General features: G+C 44.1%; 1 protein-coding gene across 1 annotated transcript in view; it reads right to left on the reverse strand.

The window, feature by feature from the left end:
* Positions 1-6,102: 6,102 nt before the first annotated feature.
* The window catches only part of LOC119965082 (forkhead box protein O3-like), a 237,455-nt gene continuing 224,797 nt past the window's right edge, over positions 6,103-18,760 (reverse strand). Inside the window, exon 2 of the mRNA XM_038795363.1 lies at positions 6,103-10,181. Within this exon, the coding sequence (XP_038651291.1) occupies positions 8,766-10,181 (1,416 nt within the window). The 3' untranslated portion in view covers positions 6,103-8,765. The remainder of the gene's footprint in view (positions 10,182-18,760) is intronic.

Consider the following 18,760-nt stretch of genomic DNA (forward strand, 5'->3'; position numbering starts at 1 on the left):
GTAATGCTGGGGATAAGCTCATCTACATGTTTCCTAAGGAGGGGTGTGGTGCTCATATAGCATTGAGCAATTTACAGAATATGGACATGCGTGTGGACGATTTTATTTTTAAAAGGAAACACATTACTTTCTATGTGTTGGCAGCTGTGTCCTGCTACTGGCGAGCAAAGGGCTTAGTTCTTAACATAAATATTGGCGCTTGTTCTCAACCTGTCGCTAGGGCTGATGGGAACGGTGTTCAGCGTGTGATTTATTGGGCACAATTTTGGGGAAAGTGAAAGTCCAATTTACTGCATTACTGAAGAAATTTGCAACTATAAAATAAGCTGAGAGTTAAGGCAAAATATAAAATACAATTGAAATCTATTAGACAATCACATACTCTAAACTGATGTAAGCCTTTTATATCTTTATTAAGTATTAGCAAGAGGCAGCACAGTTTTGTGAAGGGTAGGTCGTGTCTCACTAACTTGGTAGAGTTTTTTGAGGAGGTCACAAAGATGATTGATGCAGGTAGGGAAGTGGATATTGTCTATATGGACTTCAGTAAGGCCTTTGACAAGGTCCCTCATGGCAGTCTGGTACAGAAGGTGAAGTCACACGGGATCAGAGATGGGCTGGCAAGATGGATACAGAAGTGGCTAGGTCATAGAGATTAGCAATGGAAGGGTGCTTTTGTGATTGGAGGGCTGTGACTAGTGGTGTTCCGCAGGGATCAGTGCTGGGGCCTTTGCTGTTCGTAGTATATATAAATGATTTGGAGGAAAATGTAACTGGTCTGATTAGTAAGTTTGCAGATGACACAAAGGTTGGTGGAATTGTGGATAGCGATAAGGACTGTCAGAGGATACAGCAGGATTTAGATCTTTTGGAGACTTGGGCGGCGAGATGGCAGATGGAGTTTAATACGGACAAATGCCAGGTAATGCATTTTGGAAGGTCTAATACAGGTAGAGAATATACAGTGAATTGTAGAACCCTCAAGGGTATTGACAGTCAGAGAGATCTTGGTGTACAGGTCCACAGGTCATTGAAAGGGGCAACACAGGTGGAGAAGGTAGTCAAGAAGGCATACGGCATGCTTGCCTTTATTGGCCGGGGCATTGAGTATAAAAATTGGCAAGTCATGTTGCAGCTGTATAGAACCTTAGTAGGCCAAACTTGGAGTATAGTGTTCAATTCTGGTCGCCACACTAACAGAAGGATGTGGAGGCTTTAGAGAGGGTGCAGAAGAGATTTACCAGGATGTTGCCTGGTATGGAGGGCATTAGCTATGAGAGGTTGAATAAACTTGGTTTGTTTTCACTGGAACGAAGGAGGTTGAGGGGCGACCTGATGGAGGTCGACAAAATTATGAGAGGCATAGGCAGAGTGGATAGTCAGAGATTTTTTCCCAGGGTAGAGGGGTCAATTACTAGGAGGCATAGGTTTAAGGTGCGAGGGGCAAGGTTTAGAGGATATATACGAGGTAAGTCTTTTGCACAGAAGGTAGTGGGTGCATGGAACTCGCTGCCAGAGGAGGTGGTGGAAGCAGGGACGATTGTGATGTTTAAGCGGCATCTTGACAAATACATGAATAGGATGGGAATAGAGGGATATGGACCCCGGAAGTGTAGAAGATTTTAGTTTAGATGGGCAGCATGTCGGCGCAGGCGTGGAGGGCCGAATGGCCTGTTCTTGTGCTGTACTTTTCTTTGTTCTTAGGGGGCACTGGGAAATTGGTGTATTGGGCAAGTATCACATAAAGTAGTACATTCCACCCACTGGTTCAAGTATATTATTTAAAACAATTTATTAATGAAAATACACTGTACAATACACTATACACATTTCCTCACATTGCAATTTTCACAAACCTTTACAGCACAGTTGAAAGTTTTACATTCATTAAGGTATGGAAATCTGAATCAAATGACTGTAACGCACCAGATCTGACCTGATAAAGAGATTACAACATGTGTTATTGGTTTATAGACAGATACAGCTGCAATGGGATCTACTTTCAATTGAACTCAACTTCATGCTGGCTTCACAGCATTTGAATTGAAGAAACAGTACAACACAAAGGTGTATTTTTATATTCATTACATATGTTTTTTTAATGACATGAGACAACCATTAACCCTTCAGCAGACTGGGCTTCTTCCAGCCCCCCAACCTACCCTCTTCATCCCCCAGTTTTGACCTCTTCCAGAAAAAGTAGGCTTTGTCATGAAATTTTCATTTAAAAGGACTGGCTGTCTTTTTGTCTTTGTGCTTTCTCAGCTCGCATGTAAGTGAGCTCAGCTCATTATACCTTAAGGATCCAAACTTGCACAGGCCTCAAGCTATGAAGGCATTGGAGGAGGTGCTTCCCATTTTTTAACTCAAAGACCACTGTCTGTAGGTTGCACTGCACACAAATGTAACAACAATCAAACTGTATGTTGTTTAGGAAGACTTACTCCATTCGCAAAGCAACAAATGTAAAAGCTCGTGGGGAATAATGCCATTCTCACCTCGTTTGAGCAATTACATTACATAATAATCTTTGAAAATGTGAAGCCATGGTAAACCACCAAGGTCTTGTTAGATTACAATTCACATTTCTGTTTGGTGCAATTTTGAAAGGGCATTCAATGATGCTTGGCTGCAGCTGAATGGATATGCATGTGGCCTGTTGTGTAAAGGGATGCACATTGGAATGTTGAAACACTGGAGCATGGTATTCTTTCAATGCCAGAAGCAACTGGAAAGAAGACAATGTGGATAAACCAGCAGCTGTTTGCATAGAAAATAATGGGATTCATTTCTATCTTAAGGAAAATTGAAAACTGGGCTTGAAAAGTAGCACAAAACTGTATCAGGATGATTTTGGAGAGCAGAACATCAATGCTGACCCATTACAACACAATGAAATTTCAGTTATTTGATGGTACATGGAAGTCAGACAAGAATATTCAGGGACCAAAGTCTACATGGGCCCCCTGATGTTTCAACTTTATTCTCTTAAGTAGCTGAGCCATACAAGCCAGAAAGGCACCCATGTTTGATCGCCAATCTGTGCCGCTTGAATTGATCTTAGCTGGGATGGTGGTAGGACCTTGTTTGATGTGGGTAAAATCGGCGGTGATTGTCACTCTTGGGAAGCATGTCTAACAATTGGGCTTGGCTATGGTGCCCATCCATTCATTTAGCCTGATGATTCAGAGATAAATAATGCAATTTCGCAAGAGGGAAGTGGAGGACACTTACCATCCATGGAACCTCACCCAAAAATAAAGTCCATGCCAATAGGAGAAATGGGAATGCGAGAACATTAATAACAAAGGAGGAAGAAAAAAACTTGGCACTCTTCTATATTCTGGGTAACACATGGCTCCCTTTCACAAAGTGTTATATGATTCTATTGCACAGTTTTGGGTCTTCAAATTAAATCATTATCCGCCTTTAAAATGGTTGATCACTTTTGTATAAATATTTTCGTCAATTCTAATTGAGACGGTCAAACCTGATTATAGCTTTCCAACAAAAATAAATACATCTGTGGGTCTTTAAATTAAATGTTGAATAATTTGCCACATTTAAACAGCTATTGTTCATTTGATAAACTGATGTGAATCGGAAAGGCTCTTACTGGATGATATTCATAATAGTTGCAAATTTATTACTCAAAAACTGGTCAATGACCACATGTGCCCCCATGAAATCAGGAGAAGACAGGAAAGTAACTGAATGTAAACTCGAAAGTTCTATTGGCAAAATGAAGAAATTTGTCAGAATTTCATGGCAGTAATGAACTCCAGCACCTGAGTTTAACATGTCCAGCATCCATTTCAACGCAGAAGTTTGCTCTGTGTTAATGCTGCATGGTAAAGTTCCCAGCATTCCTCACTACTGTCTAATTAAAATTGAAAGAATGTATGGATCTTTAAAGTTATTGGATATTTAATGAATACCTCATTGAATGTAATTCTGGGTGGTATTTCTGTCATTAAAAAAAATATTTCAGGAGAGCAAGATTGTTAAAAACAAGAAGTAGTGTTGCAGCCTGCTGAGGGAACATCTGCATTTGTAAATCAATGCTAAATTGTTCCAATTATTGTGATGGTTGAACTATGATAAACAGAATACAGATCTTTTCCAGCAATTCAGATTATTGATTTTCCTATCCCTGAGCAATATAAGGCAGTCTGCTAAGGGTTAAGGAGTACAAAAACATGTTGGTGATCATAACACTGGATTGCGCAATGCAGTAAATCATCTCTAATGTTTCACTGATTTGGAACCATCAATCTTCAATAGAGAATAGTAACAGTAATGATGTGTTTCCCTATGCTGTTTGTTGAGGGAGCATACACATCACCACAGAAGCAGACGGTATGGATATGAAGCAAAAAGCTGGCATTTAAATAGCACCTTATAACCTCAAAACACTCCCAAATAATTCACTACCAATGAAGTTAAATCACTGTTGTTATGTAGGCAAACACTTCATCCCATTTGTGAACAACGAGGTTCCACAAACGACAGATCTGTTTGTGATAGTATAGGATGATGGAGGAACATTGGTCAGAATTCCATGCTATTCTTCAAATAGTACTGTGAGGTCTTTGATATCCTCTTGAATGACCAGAGAAGAGCAAATGGTGCCTCAGTTCGATGCCTAATCTAGATAGCACTCACAGCAATTTAGCACTCAAAGAATCATAGAATCCTTGAAGTGCAGAAGGAGGTTATTCCACCAATCAAGTCTGCCCCGACCCTCCGAATGAGAAAACCCACGTAGGCCCACTCCCCACAGCCCCACCGAAACTTTGGACGTTAAGGAGCAATTTAGCATGGCCAATCCAACTAACCTGCACATCCTTGGACTACGGGGGGAAACTGGAGCACCTGGAGGAAACCCACGCAGACACGGGGAGAATGTGCCAACTCCACACAGGCAGTCACCCAAGGTTGGAATCGAACCCAGGTCCCTGGCGCTATGAGGCAGCAATGATAACCACTGTGCCAACGTAAGTAATAGCACTGGCATTATTGATTACAGGCAAAGACATTTCAATTAGGTGATATCCGTACATTTGTTGCCAATCATTATTATATTTCATTTGATGCTAAAGGGGAACTTTTAACCATCCTATTTGGTGGGAATGGATGGAAGTAGCCAGCAGACACTCACTGCTTTTAGGTCCTGGTGCATCTTAACTGGGCACTTTCAGAAGGCTAACTGAGGCACCCGCTTGATTTCGGCAGAAGCTTCATTCATATATACTGAGGGGGCTGCAACATTCAGAAGACACAAATGGCATTTTAATGACTTGCTCAATATGCAAGATGACGAGGCCTTGTAAGGTAAGTCAAAGACTACTGTTATTGTAGTCAGGCAGAGCAGGAGCACGCCATGGGTTCCAGAAGAAAAGACTGATCCAGTTCTGCTCCAGATTCATCCACCTCCTCCACCCCTCCAGCCATGATATTCCTCTAATTAGCCCCTTGCGATGTTATAAAAAGGTGACGGCGAGATCCTGTGATTCGGACCTGTACAAAGCTGATCATCTTCCTCATTTAAGGTATTTTGAATGCTCGGTGGGATTTATTTGCGGTCTGGCCCCTCATGGAGATTTCTGCCTGAGAAAGTCCCACGCTGCTTTCCCACCCAGGGAATAGGATTCCCTCCATGCCCATGTGAAGGTTCAGCAGATGAATACCTAATGTTTCAAAGTGAAATTAATTGATCTACTATTTTAACTGAGACGTTGGCTATTTAAAGCAAGCTGTGATTCTCTGATAAAATAGATAAACCAATTCCAAATACATTCGGCATTCACTCACTAATTGTTCCACAGCATAATGACAAGGCCTCTCCTGACTGCGTGTCAGACTGCTTCTGTACATATTTTGATAGCTCATGAGAATTTAGGTATTCATTTACCTTGACATGGGCAGGGCATGGTGAGTGCGGTGCGAGGGAGTTTGGTTGAAGTTTGGACAGAGAATACCATTGCATAATGCTCTAATAAAGATGCAATGCACAGGGAGCATTTGAGGAAGAATGAAGGAATTATTTTAGCACATTTATTGAACCTGCGAAAGGTAGGGAAGTGGTCGTTTAGCTGGTGATTTTTTCCTGTGGGCAAGCTTGCAAGTGTCTGTCGATGCAGGCTAAATGTGACATGCAAAGAAAAAATTCAATACGCACTGTAGTTTTCCTGTGTGCATTTGTGTATTTGATGGCTTGACCAGATTTATGTTTACCGGGATAATGTGTTCACCTACTACATCACCAAATGGAGCTTTCCGAAACGGTGGGATATGCCCTCAGTTTGAGATATGCACAGGGTCGCAAACCCTCGCAAACTGTTTAAGATTAATCTCCAGGACACCATGGAAGCAAATTAGCAAGAAAAATCACAGGGGCATTACTTTGAAAATGGTGTGTGCTTCTTTCATTTTCCTAGAACCGTCATTTATAAGTTCTAAAAATATTGGAAATGTGAAAAAGAAAGCTGTTTGACTGGCAGTCGGGCAATGATGTGGTGAGCATAGACCTACAAATGTAGGAATTTGGGATTAAGGAACAGGAATAGCCCATTCGGCCCGTCAAGTTTGCTCCACCATTAAGTAAGATCGTGGCTAATCTAGTTGTGGTCTCAGCTCCACTTTCCTAGTCTTCCCCCGATAACCCTTGACCTGTTGAGTGGCCAATCCTGGGGCCAGGTTTAGGAGATTATCATTCAAAGTTACACCCACACACCCCACCCCCACATATGCACATTGGCAAGGGAGTACCCATTTCATAATCACCAAATGAGTGTGAGCGCTTTGGACAGAATCTGTTTTACTGTCTGATCTACAATCTTTCAATAGTTAAAAAGAAAACAACCAAATTTGTCCTGTCACTGATAGAATTTCAAACAAAAGAAAAACTTGCTGTCTGGGGCTTCCTCTATCGTTTCAATATTCTCTTATATTTGAAAAATAAAAAGAAATTATATTCTTAATCACATCAACATTCAAAGTATACATAGTGAAATTACAGTACAGTACATATATGTACATTTAAGAATGGATTTTTCTGATTTTAATTATCCAAATGCTTTACATTAAAAAGAAGTTAATATACATATGTAACTTATATAACTATCAATCATGGCACTTTCCAAAGAAAGTTTCAGGTATTCAGAGAGTTGACTCCAGGTAATTGTTTGCACAGTGGGCCGGAATTCTCTGGGTCGTTGAGATTCACTTTCCCTGCCGGCAGTGCACCCACGTCCGCAGGGTTCGGAGCGACATCGTGTGGTTACAATGGGAAATCCCATTAACATGCGGCAGAAAGATCCCGCCGCCAGTGAACGGTGCGCCGCTGAGAAACACGGCTGCTGGGAAACCAGAGAATCCTGCCCAGTACCTCCTGATTTCACCATTCTCTGTGGCAAATCATTGTAGCTAGAGTCAAAATTCCGAGAGAAATTCTCACAAAGTAATGCCCCAGTCACTACATAAATTAAAGTTTCAGGCTGTGGTATTAGCTCAGAACACCTACATTACCAACTTTTCATTACCCTCAATCTAAAATAAATACAGTTTTGACCAAAGTAGCATACAATAATGATAAATGCCAAAGCAGTAACAATATGACTCTCAGTCTATGAAAGAAAAAGAAATTACATTGTTGTGTAATATTTGAGGGCTGTCGAACAGCAGATGTAGGCCACTAAAAAAGCTGTTTTGATCAAAGTTTTTCGAGAGTACTTGAGTTTCACATTCTGAAAATCCACCCATTTATCAGAACAAGAGTTTAAGGAGAGGCCTTCTTTTCAAAATCCTTTTATTTAATGCATTTCACCTACTCTTGGATTTTGTCCTCAGAAATACAAGTGTGTGTTAAAATGCCTTCAGTTGTTATAAACATGCTGATTTTTAAAAAAGCTTTGGTGACTTTAATGCAAACCCAAGAGTGAGCAGGAAATTATTCTGGCCCAGACCAAATTAACATCCGGTTTCAAGGGAGACTAGTGTGGATAGAGGGGCGTGACTAAATAAAATGGGGTCTATCTCTATTGAAGAAGCAATCCACCTGTTGCAACCCTGTACTACAGCTCTCTGTTGGCCACTGCTTCCTCCAATCTCTGTCCAAAGGCAATGTTCAATTATGGTATTCTCGTAATGGTTATTCAGGAGAATTGAAATAATCAGTGGGATACCAGCCAGCTGCAACAATGAAAGTTTCAGTCATTGCAGGGGATGAGATCCTCCATAAAGAAATCATCAATATTTTTATATAGAGTGGATTTTGTTACATGGTGCACAGAAAATATTCCTCCCCCATAACACTCAATGTAAATTTTACTTAAAAATGTGAAGGATTATACTCTGAGAGACTACGCCAGATTTACAATTAGGAAAAAGTAACCTATTTAAAATTAGACATTAAATTAAGGCGTTAATTTTGGAACTATTTTGTTGAGTTCCATCTACCTTACATTGCACAGTCCCACTAAATTAATCAGTTGTGCTGAGGGCACGATCGTAACACGGGATTTGCAGACTAATTTCCAGAAGTAAAAACGTCACTTTGATTGGCATAACAGTTATTTTAACAAAGAACACATTATTGCCTTTTTTGATTGTATTTCTAAGTGTATCCCAGGTAAGGGAAACAAAACAAACCTTTCTGTTTTCAAGTAAGTGCTTCCTAAGAAGCCAAGAGTTAATTTGGTCTGGTCTTAGAGCTTTTATGGAACCAGTTTTCATCCCATGATACTGAACATTGTAATTCTACTTCACCCTGGCACCCAACTCTGATTCGTGGTCTGTGGGGCGGTGGGAATTGTAGCCATATTAATGCCAACATTTTGAGTTGGCATAGCACAGTCAAAATTGAAATCAAGCTCTTCACTATCCATAAATTCATTGAGAATGATAGATTCCACATCACACTCCAAACTGCCGTGAAACATGTCTAGGTCAAGGTCAGTGGGGAACTTATCTTGACTCATGGTGGAAATGTTAATTCCTCCTGGACAAGAACTCAACCTTGAGTCCGATGCTTCCATTTGCATCCCATGACTAGCGAGTGAATGAAGCTGGTTTTGGAGGTGGTGCGCGACAGAGTTGATGTTACCAGCATCAGAGTGCATGTGCATAAGGCCAATGGGATTGGATAAGGCACCATTATTGACAACAGAATTCTGCTGTGCTGTTGATGGGTGATGAAATGGATTGCTATTCATTAATCTAGGTGACTGGGCATTAAATGGTGATATTGCCGGATCAGAACACATCACCATTTGTCTCTGGTTTTGTGATGTCACGACTGTATTGGCCTGTGGCATCAGAGGATCTGTCTGTGTCATCATGACTTCTTTGTGTCGGAGTGACTCTGGGGTCAAAAGGTCTTGCAACATACGATTCCCATAGTGGTTGATTGTTGAAAAAGTGACTTGTTTGTTTTCCTGAATAGTCTGCATGGGTGAATGACGTAACATAGTCATGGGTGGTTGGCTATACATGGTGGCACTGTATGTACTAGTTTGACTTCCTCGAGTTGAACACTTAGATCCAAATGAGAAGCTCGAACTTCTCTGTCTCAGGCATCCTGCTGGAATTTGCTGTGATGGGCTCATGTTGTAATTGTCCTGCAAGTCCTCAAGAAGATTCTCTGTTAATCCCTCATTCAAGTTAATTGTACCGGCCATATCAGCCAACCTCGGTAGTTCCACGGAACGCCTTGTACTTACAGATGGCGATAAGGTGTTTGAGGGACTGGGGTAGAGTAATGGAGAAGATGGAGTCCTGTCGTCATCTTCAAGTTCATCTAATTCAGAATTCGCCATTATGGGAGATAATCGACCACTCAGAGTGCTTGCTGCTGAGTTTGCACGTGACCTGAAGTCAGTCCAGGCATCAAATTCATCACTGGCATGAGAGCTGGGACTACCCGACCACTTTGTGTGTTGTGATGAAGGGCTGCCTTCATTTCCTTCCTGTGTTGCCTGTAGGGTGGCCTTCTTCTTGTTTGCCCCTCTCTTGCTCTTTAGATACTTACTGTTGCTGTCCATAGAAACCGCTCGTCTCCTCGGAGATTTTCCAGTTTTCCCTCCATCGGGATTTAACATCCACCAAGAGCTCTTGCCTGTGCCTTCATTCTGTACGCGTATAAATCTGCTATGCAGGGAGAGGTTGTGCCGGATTGAATTCTGTGAAGATAAAAGGACAGGTTGAAAATGAGACCCAAAACAAATAATGTGAATGCAGCATAATGACTGCCACTTTTCTCTAAAGATGCAATGCACAGTGAGGATATATGTTAATGCAGCCTGTTTATGCAATTTAGAACAAATATGATGATCATTGACTCAAATGGTTGTTATAATGAATAATAACATTGGATTAGTTCAGTGTTCCACATTTCTGTTCTGCCATTATCCTCTGTGGGTGACATAATACACACACATATAAACAAGCATATAAATATGTACATAAGATACATAGTACATTTGGAACTATACCTCAACAAGAAATGAAAGAAACTAAAAGGTTGTGTTTATATCGTTGCTTTTATAACTGAAGGACATTCTGAAATGCTTTACAGCCAATTTCTGAAGTGTAGGGCGCGATTGACCAACCAACCCACCACGTGTTTTCTAGCGGCAGAGGAGGCCCGTCACTGGGATTTTCTGGTCTCGTTGTTGTCAGCGGGATTTCCTGCAGACTGCACCCCTTGTCGCCGGAAACCCATGCGCCGTTGATGGGACCGGAATATCCCACCGGTGTGAACAGCCGGTAAGTTCCACCCATAATCATGGAAGCACAGCAGCCAATTTATGCACAGCAAGCTCCCACACACAGAAATGATCTAATAACAAGTCAATCTATTTCTGTGAGCTTGAATTGAGGGATAAAAATGTCCAGGACATGAGGGGGGGGAGGGGGGGGGGGGGGGGGGGGGGGGGGGGGATATCCTCTACTCTTCCTCAAAATGGGGCCAAATATCTTTTAATCCCCCGAGAGGGTAGACAGATTAGTACCCTTGCCTGTAACAGAAGCTCCAATGATGTGGTACTCCAACATTACCGGAATGTCAGTGTAGATATTTGTGCTCCCGTCTCTGGAGTGGGACTTGAACCAACAACCTTTTGACTCAGAGGCAGGGGTGCTGCCAACAGAACCACAGCTGACACACCTCAATGGGAAGTGGCGTGAATAAACAAAACTAAAAAGGGCTATTCTATATTTTAACTACATTTACAAATAATTTTTCACAGAACCTGCTGAACTTTCCATCCATTCATTTCAATGGTAAGAACCTGAGGCAGATTTGGGAAGGAATATGCAATCCTCGTCACCAGATAGCCCTTCCTGTGCCTGCATGAAAATGACAGCGAACTTTTAATCTAAATTCATTTCGAAGACTACAAGAATTAATTTAAGATAATAGCCATCCTGGGGTTCAGGTGACATTCAAGGCCAAGGTTTATGGTGCCATATGAAGCCAGTGATTGATTTGCTGTCTAGTTCATGGAGATTACCAATTGCTGTCTAAGGTTATTGATATTTATGGTGATAGCTTGTTCTCCCTTTTGTTTCATTGACTTATTAATGTTACTGTAAATATTTCCTTCTTCTTGCCTACCCTGCACTACACTCACTGTATACTGCAGCTTCTCACGTTGTCAGTATTCAGTGTTTAAACTAGGATGCTGTTTCAAAAATACAAAAACAGAGGTTCTTCAAAATCACTTTGAATTATTCATCTTGCAAAGCTTCCTGATCTGGACCCTGCCTCCCGCCAACCCCAACAATTTTTGTTGAGTGTTTTCTGGATTCAGTAACAGTAACAGTTCTAATTTCAAGGTGGGGGATTTTGAATGCTTGTTCGATTTTCCATTAATAGTTCCAGGCCTTGGTGCAGAGTTCAGGCTGCTGTTTAGGGGAGAAAGGCTGGAGTAGTAACAAACTACAGGCTGGAATGTCAGAGGTGAAACACAGTTCAGAGAGTTTAACACCGCTAATGTTGTTAATGCAGGTTTATCCACTTAAAGACAGATTTTCCTCTGGCTTTATTCTGGGTCCTTGGCAGAACTCCAGTGGGTAGAGGAGCTGTACCACAGCACCCCCCCCCCCCCCCCCCGCCCCCAATCACCTGCTGATGTTACTTCTGGGATTTCCGGTCAGGAATCATGCAATTATATAATTCCTACACTGTAGAAGGGGGCCATCCGGCTCATCGAATCTGCACCGACCCTATGGCGAGCACCATGCTCAGGCCCACTCACCCATCCCATCCCCCGTAACCCCACCCAACCTTTGGACACAAGGGGCAATTTAACATGGCCAATCTACCTTGCCTGCAAATCTTTGGTTTATGAGAGGAAACTAGAGTACCCAAAGGAAACCCATGCAGACATGGGGAGAAAGTGCAAACTCGATACAGACTGTCACCCAAGGCCGGAGTTGAACCCGGGTCCCTGGCACTGTGAGTCAGCAGTGTTAACCACTGTGCTGCCTCGTGACATCTGAAATTCAGGGCGCGATCCAATGGTCACACAGTGCTGTAAAAGCAGCTCGCCATGGCGCAGTATAGCCTTGAAAGTCAGGAGACCCCACTCCCGGGATCTACCGGCTCGCCACGCCTCGCGAGATCGACTTGCAAGGTGTTGCGAAGTAAATCCCACCCATTGTGGAGCAAGATCACTTTTTGGCAAATCTTTGTATTAGAGTGAGGCAACTAGCCTTATTCCAATGTTTAGATTCCCTAGGTACCTGAGGCTTTGGCATTCTTCCCCCTTGCCTCAGAGACCTCGGGCGAGCACCATTCAGCACTGGTCCCCACAAACGGGAACCAGACAAACACTTGTGGGGGTCTCTCAAGGGATTGGAGGTTCTCAGTTGCATGTGCTTTGGGTGGGGTGGTGCCCTGGCACTGATGGTGCCACCAGGGCACCCTGGCTGTGCTAGCCTGGCACCTTGGCAGAGTCACCTCCTAGAGGCAGTGTCACTCCCAAGATGCCCAGGTGACACTGCAAGTTAGAATCTGCACTGCCAGAGTGCGAAGTTGGCACTGCCAGGGTGTCAGATTCGCACCGCCAAGGTGCTAGGCTGACCTTTTTAATACATGGGCGATCGGGTTGGGGGTGCCAGGCATGGATGTTGCCGAGGGTGAAGGGGTGGGGGGGGGGGGGGAGTTGGGGGACCCTCCCATAGTATGTTCGGGCTGGGCGTTGGAGATTGGGGATCATTTCGGGGGATTTGGAGACCATGGGGCGGAATTCTCCGACCCCCGCAGGGTCGGGGAATCGCCCTCGGCCGGCATAAATCCCGCCCCCGCCGTGGGCAGAATTCTCCGCCTCCCAGGAATTGGCGGGAGCGGGAATCACACCCCGCCAGTCGGCGTGACCCCGCGGCGATTCTCCGGCCCGCGATGGGCCAAAGTCCCGCCGCTGACAGTCCAATACCACCGACGTGGTTTAAACCACATCTGTGCTGGCGTGATTGGGGGCGCAGGCGGGCCCCCGGGGTCCTGGGGGGGGGGGACGATCGGATCCCGGGGGGTTCCCATACGTTGGCCTGGCCCGTGATCGGGGCCCGCCGATCGGCGGGCGGGCCAGCGCCGTGGGGGCACTCTTTTTCTTCCGCCGCCGCCACAGCCTCCACCATGGCGGAGACAGAAGAGACCCCCTCCACCGCGCATGCGTTGGTGTTGACGTCAGCGATCGCTGACGCCCCGACGCATGCGCGGACTCACGCCGGTCGGCAAAGGCCTTTCGGCCACCCCCGACGCCGGCCGGCGAGTGCCAAAGGCGGTTGTCGCCGGTTTTGGCACTAGTCAACGTAGCGGGAGCCACTCCAGCGCGGGCCTAGCCCCTAAAGGTGTGGAATTCTCCGCACCTTTGGGGAGACCCGACGACTGAGTAGTTGGCGCCATTCCGCTTTGCCGGGACCCCCCGCCCCGCCAGGTAAGGGAGAATTTCGCCCCAGGTTCCAGCGAGCTGGAAACTTTGTTAAAAGAATAGCGAGCAGGGTCACTTTATCAGTGACTGCCAATTCAGGTTTAATTCTATAATATATAATTCAGTATAATTCTATACTGTTAAATAATCCTTGACAGAAATACTGTTAGATAATTATTAACTTAAACTTTCTGGCTCTAACTGTTAGGGGCAGCATGGTAGCATTGTGGATAGCATAATTGCTTCACAGCTCCAGGGTCCCAGGTTCGATTCCAGCTTGGGTCACTGTCTGTGCGGAGTCTGCATATCCTCCTTAGGTGGATTTTTAGAATTAGAATTAGAACAGTACAGCACAGAACAGGCCCTTCGGCCCTCAATGTTGTGCCGAGCAATGATCACCCCACTCAAGCCCACGTATCCACCCTATACCCGTAACCCAACAACCCCCATTAACCTTATTTTTTTTTTAAGGACACTAAGGGCAATTTAGCCTGGCCAATCCATCTAACCCGCACATCTTTGGACTGTGGGAGGAAACCGGAGCACCCGGAGGAAACCCACGCACACACGGGGAGGACATGCAGACTCCGCACAGACAGTGACCCAGCCGGGAATCGAACCTGGGACCCTGGAGCTGTGAAGCATTGATGCTAACCACCATGCTACCGTGCTACCCATTGGCCATGATAAATTGCCCTTAGTGTCCAAAATTGCCCTGAGTGTTGGGTGGGGTTATGGGAATAGGGTGGAGGTGTTGACTTGGGGTAGGGTGCTCTTTCCAAGAGCCGGTGCAGACTCGATGGCCGAATGGCCTCTTTCTGCACTGTAAATTCTATGAAAATGCTGTCTCCAAAATGACCTCGTGGAAACTTTCATTCATTCAGCTTAGAGTATGTGATTGAGCACCATGTCACTTTCTGTATCTGATACACAGTCAAGCCTTGTAAAGTATCAAAACCCAGAATAACCTTACAGAAAAGCTTTGTTAGAATGGTTTCATTATTTTCTATTTATTGCCAGTCTTCATTCACTTCTGCTATGGTTAACTTATTTCAAAGACGGGACCTTGTTTGAAATTCTCCTCCAGAGGACACTGCTATGATAGTGCAATTAAAAAGGTACTGAGCTCCAGGTATCTGATGACTATAGTGGACAAGCCATTAGCTTGAATTCTAGTTTTGTCTTAAGATCTGGTCAGACACCCTCACAATTGAGTTTTCTTTCATCCTTTTGCCAGGCTTCCAGATGAAGACTTTTGTAGGGGAAACTGATAAGTTTAAGCTTGTTCCACAGAGAGGTTTCTTCTGTTGCTCAATCATTAAACTTACCTCTGTATTTCAAACCTGACTGCCCTTCCAGCTTTGTAGGAAACAAAAGGTGAGAGGAGGAGCACACATGCTTTTAATAACTTTGGGCAATCTAAAATGAATCACTAATCCTTTAAACTATTGTTCACAACTCGCATCCTAAATCATCATCATCCACAATGAAAGTTTCTTCTGAAAATTGTACTTCAAAACATGGTGTCCTGAGCTTCATTCTTCCAAGGAATGGAAATGATACTGATAAATGCATCATCACTGGGCCAAGATCCTTACCCAACAGAACTGTGGGACTTCATTTGCCGAAGAGGACTACTCACTATCATCTTCTCAGGTGCACCATGGATGGGTAATAAATACCAATCTTACTAATGAAGTCCACAACCCAAAAATGAATAATAAAAAATTATATTCAGGAATTATGTCTTAAAGACATGAGAGTATTCAAACCAGTGTTTAATGCTGGAGATACTGCCTAAAACTGGCATGTCTTCCATTACTAGGCATATTGTCGTGTAAGTAATCAGATTGGATACCATCCATGGTTGCAGTGCTATTGCTAAAAGGAATTCCAACAGGCAATATTTAACCAGATGGTTTTATTTTTGGGTCCCAGTACAATTATATTCCTGTGTGTTTCGGAGGCCTCTTGTTATAAAAAAAATGGTGAGGTTCCCCAAAAGCAAGATTATTGATTATTTAAAAAAAGTATCAAACTGGAATTGTTCAGCAACCGTCAATGAAAGGCTCACCCGGAGCCTCATTCCTGGTGCTTCAGAGTATACTTGGTCCTTCTGATGCTGATAAACGTCACGATAATTTAAGAAGTAATGCACCACTCTGTTATTATGCAACAATCTCTTTGTCCTACAGTTCATTTATTTTCATCTTGTTTGTAATCTGGCACTTTACCAAATGAACTGTATTATACCTCGAAATCAATCTACAGCCCTGACTAAGCCTGGTTCATAAGTAATTATCCTTTCATTCGTGGAGACAGACAAGTAGCTTACTCACTGAAATTTCATATCCATAAGCCACGTCCATACAGAATTACGTGACGAATGATAACAGCCAACAAAAAATTTTGCCTTGGCATAGTTGCTTCACTGCACTTCATTTCAGAATATAACATGCACAGTTGGACTGACAACATTGCAGCCATTTTCTGGACAACCATAAGCTACACCTTCACACAGTTAAGCCAACAGGAGGAAAAAGAAAGACTGTACTTAACCAGTGTTGTACTAATGAATTTAGCCTAAACAACAGAAGACTCCATAATCTCCCAAAATGGATATCCTATTCCAGATTTCTGGGAATCCTGCAAACACAATGGACTTTGTTTTTCATTTTGTGGTGCTTATATGGAATAATAGTCTAATTCTCAGCTCAAAGCAGACCATGGTCTATTTTTTTCTTTACTCCTTGCGAGTCCTGTTCCAACCCAAATGCACTGAATAGAATGGACAGCAGAGAAACAAGCCATTCAACTTAATAGGCCGATATTGGTTTATAAGCTCCTTTCACTTTACTTCATATTACCATAACCCTTTCTCCCTCAAGTGTTTGTCTAGTTTCCCCTTAAGTATAACTCTGTTATTCACCTCAACCATTCCTTGTGGTTAGTGAGTTCCATATTCTCTCCGCTCTCTGGGTACAGAAGTTTACTCTGAGTTCCTTAATAGATTTAATAACTATTATCTTGTATTTATGGCTTGTAAATGAATACTAATGTTTCATTTAGATGTTATTTCAGGAATCTATCGTGCCTTTGCACTTAGGGAAATTAGCCATGAGATAATTTACAAGTTTAGTAATGTTCCAGTTCTTGTTTTCAACTTTTATTTTTTTTTCCAGAAAACCCCCAGAGTTTATAGTTAAGGGATTTCATGTGACTGTGGACTGAAGGTGGTTTCTGGTCTTGTTTTGTCGGAACTTGTGTTCCAGTTCCTTTTGGTGGTGAAGCACATTAGTGAATCCAGTTTTTTTTCTCTTTTGTTTGAGTCTGGCAATGTGAGAGTTTTTGGGTTTTGAAATGCAACTGTACTACAAAGACCTAGCTCACTTGCTGTAGTCGTGTAAGCTACACCAAAAGAGAATATCTGAAAGCTGCCATTTTACAGTCAATCCAATAAAGATTTGCAATGACATAGCACTGAGGAGCACTGCTGTCTTTCAACATAAAATATGGCGCCAGGAGGTGGAGATAAAATAGAGGGCGCGATTCTCCGCAAAACCGGCATGCCGTGAAGGCTGGCGTGAAACTGGCCGTGTTTCACGCCAGCCTCAGAGCTCCGTCCCGGGACCCGATTCAACCCCCCCGGGCGGGGCTAGTATCGGGCCCGGGGGAATCACGGCGACGCGGAGTCAGCGAACGTCGCTAACTCCGCCCGTCAAGAGTCACGGCGGCTGACACGCACGATGATGTCAGCCGTGCATGCGCGGGTTGGACGGCTCCAACCCACGCATGCGTGGATGACGTCATCATGCAGATGCGTCAAACCCGTGCATGCGCGGGCCGTCATGCCCCTCAGCCGCCCCGCGGACTGATCCTGCGGGGCGGCGGAAGAGCAAATAGTGCGCAGGTATCGGACTCGCTGCCCGCGATCGGTGCCCACCGATTGCAGGTCCATGCCACCCTTGGCACGGCCGTGCCAATCGGTGCCATGGTTGTCCGGGACAAGCACTTTGTGGCTGTTTTCACGAACGCTGAAAGCAGGTGTGATCGCGGCCGTGAAAACGGCCGTACACTCTGTGGTATTCGGCCCATCGGCCTGTGGATGCGATTCATCGGCGAGCAGCGATTCGTGTCTGGGGGGGGGGGGGGGGGGGGGGTAATAGCGGAGGCCGTGAAAATTGTCGGGAAGGCCCTCCCGCTATTCTCCGACCCGTCGTGGGCAGCGGAGAATCGGGCCCAGAGTTTTTTAATGCTCCAGAGAAGACACAGCTCAGAAAAGCACACAGGTATGGTTGAATCTGCAAAAAAGCTGCTGAGAAGGAAAAGGAAATTAAACATATACAAAAGGCTGCAAGTAAAATACTTTTCTCTGGCACTAAATGTTCCAATCCCAGTTCTAGTAGAAACTAAAGTTGCAGCATGGTGGCACAGTGGCCTCACAGCGCCAGGGACCTGGCTTCAATTCCAGCCTTCGGTGACTATCTGTGCGGAGTTCTGCGTACAGAATGACCATAAATACCAGAGAGCTACATGACCCCAAGAACCGCAATGAAACCCCAACAATTACCATGACAACAAGTGCGATGGGAATGATACTCCACAGACAATAAACATTGTCCAAGTGAACAGCCAACGACAAATTGAACGCATAGCATTAAGAGACTTGCATGATTTAAAGGGCTCGATGCTACCAAATGGAAACAAAAGCCCATAGCGAGCGTGTTTAGCCGCGTGATGCCCGGCACTTGCAGTGCCAAGCAAGTCACGTTGTATAAGCGGCTTCAATGGGGAACACACGGCCGAGGCCACAAATTACCCCATTT

The sequence above is a fragment of the Scyliorhinus canicula genome, chromosome 1, assembly GCF_902713615.1.
Source record: "Scyliorhinus canicula chromosome 1, sScyCan1.1, whole genome shotgun sequence".
Taxonomy (NCBI): Eukaryota; Metazoa; Chordata; class Chondrichthyes; order Carcharhiniformes; family Scyliorhinidae; genus Scyliorhinus; species Scyliorhinus canicula.